This window comes from Monopterus albus, unplaced genomic scaffold, assembly GCF_001952655.1.
Source record: "Monopterus albus unplaced genomic scaffold, M_albus_1.0 scaffold412.1, whole genome shotgun sequence".
Lineage (NCBI taxonomy): Eukaryota > Metazoa > Chordata > Actinopteri > Synbranchiformes > Synbranchidae > Monopterus > Monopterus albus.
Genome location: NW_018128292.1, coordinates 78,084 through 80,255, shown reverse-complemented (window position 1 = coordinate 80,255; position 2,172 = coordinate 78,084). Strand labels below are relative to the sequence as shown.

Here is a 2,172-nt window from a genome sequence, read left to right as displayed (position 1 = left end):
GTAGTTTCATGCTGACTCAGCAAAAAAGTGTTGATTCAGCAGCCCGACAAGTGACGCCTCACACCACACTCACTAATAGAAGTGTTAGCACTAAGAACCATAATTGGATACTTCAGTCATAGCCACTGCTAGAAGTGTGGCGATGCTCTGTGGTGCACTCTGTGCAGTCAGCTTACCCCTGTTTCCTCTGTACATTCATCATGTCAGAGGTTATCAGAGGTTGTATGCTGAGATGGTTGTTTAAATCTGGATGGACGAGGCCAGATGGACAAACATAGAGGTCCATACATGACCAGTGTGTCCTGATCTGCCCTCACAGGCTTCTTTATCAGGCAGCCCATGCCCATGTGTCAAAAAATGTCACCAAGGATAAAAAGAGAGCAAATTAGATTTCATAAAAGCATGCACATACAGTATATGGGTAGTGTATGAATTCTGTGGTTGTTCTGGCATGCAATGTTGATTAAATGTGTTTACGCTTTATTTCCACATAATCAAGTAATAATCATAATTACAGCATCAAACAAATGGGCTGAATTGTAATCAACACAGATACTAAACCACGTTGTATTCTCTGTAGCGTGTCCTCAACATCTCCAGGGTAGAGCTGAATGTGGCCCTTCAGGTTGCTGTGAAAGAGTATAGTGTGATTTATTGTCAGGGGATAGCTACTTGTGTGTGCCTTGTCTCTATGTGCCATTGCAGGACAAAGATGTTGGGACACAAAGGAGACAAACACAGACATTTCATAGATAAAGGGCAAAAGTGGGTTCTGCGCTTCGCCGTGAATAGAACTGATTACACAGAAAGATGACCTGAGCCAGACTACAGACTGAATCAGGGCACCTCCTCGTTCACTTTGCGGACATGCAGCACTCATCCTGTTCACTCTCGTGCATACTGTACCGCTGCAATGGCCTGCTCTCCTCTGGTGTTCTTATCAGTACCATCCATGCATAGTTCAACCTCCCCTCCACACACACACACACAGACAGATATACCAGTGCTCACATGTCTTAAAGTAGCAGAACACAGCAGAGAGCAGTCTAGCCCAACCATCTCGTCCCCTGGGCTTGTCTCATTTGGGCTCCCCCAGAGATACAGTAGTTCCTGAGTCAGGGTCACTCCACTGAGTCCACCAACTTTTAATGTCTCACCACTGTTCCCTTCAGGCTAGCTGAAAGGGTAGCTCCTGCTAATGGAGCGCTGATTGTGTTATGGCCACAATTATCTCTCTTTACCTCTGAACTTTGGGCTATTAGCAGGATAGATAGTACCCAGGGTCTGTTTCCAGTCACAGAATAAGAGATTGTCAGGATGATGGAGTATACCAGCCAAGCAGGGTTCAGGAAATGCCATTACACCTTTCCATGCACCCCCACGCCCCTCCCCCAGCTGAAACTTGTACATAATGTAGGCGAGAAGGGTAACTAAAGCTCGCTGTAAGAAATACCAGCAGAGGATAAAGTGTCGTCTCGAGGCTCTCACAAGACATGAATCATATGTAACCTGCTGTGCTGTTGAACAAAAAGCTGGGGATTGACATTACATGAAACAGGTCTGTGTGTAGCTGGCAGATTCTTGGAAAACAAGAATACAAGTGTGTGTTAATAAGCCCACATCCCATGGTGACACAGTACAGCTTGAACTACTAATGGTTTAAAGGGGAAATCTGCCATCAGACACACTAATCTTAAAAATCACTAGAGCCCTTAGAACAGTCGCAAATATGTTGTTTTTACTTGAGGCAGGAGTAAAGTCATGAACAGCTTGAGATCTGTGTTTAGACAGTTACCTCTGCACAGGATAAACTGATTTAAGCTGTTTAGGGTGAACCTCCTGACCTTTGATGTGAGGTTGCAGTGGAGTGCAAATAGTGAAACTGCTTTGAGACTAGATTGTACTGGTTTAAATCTGTACACAAGCTGGACAAGGCTTCTCAGCAGAAGTGAACAGCTTTAACTTCCAGGATGCAAAGCAGTTTGTATGTGTGCAGGCCTTAGCCCTGACCTAGTGTCTTTTGTCTAATCGTTCTGTTTCTCTTTCTGTCGTGTCTTTCCTTTGCAGACGAGCTCACCTGCGGCTGTGTCTAGAGCGATTGAAGGCCCTCATACCCTTGGGACCTGACTGCAACCGTCACACCACGTTTGGCCTCCCGAACAAAAGCAAAGC

At 45.3% G+C, this 2,172-nt stretch overlaps 1 protein-coding gene across 2 annotated transcripts in view; it reads left to right on the top strand.

The window, feature by feature from the left end:
• mxi1 (max interactor 1, dimerization protein) overlaps positions 1-2,172 on the top strand; it is a 33,089-nt gene that overhangs the window by 26,307 nt on the left and 4,610 nt on the right. For both annotated transcript variants that reach the window (XM_020586541.1, XM_020586542.1), the window contains exon 4: positions 2,068-2,165. In XM_020586541.1, coding sequence (XP_020442197.1) covers positions 2,068-2,165 — 98 coding nt within the window. The remainder of the gene's footprint in view (positions 1-2,067; positions 2,166-2,172) is intronic.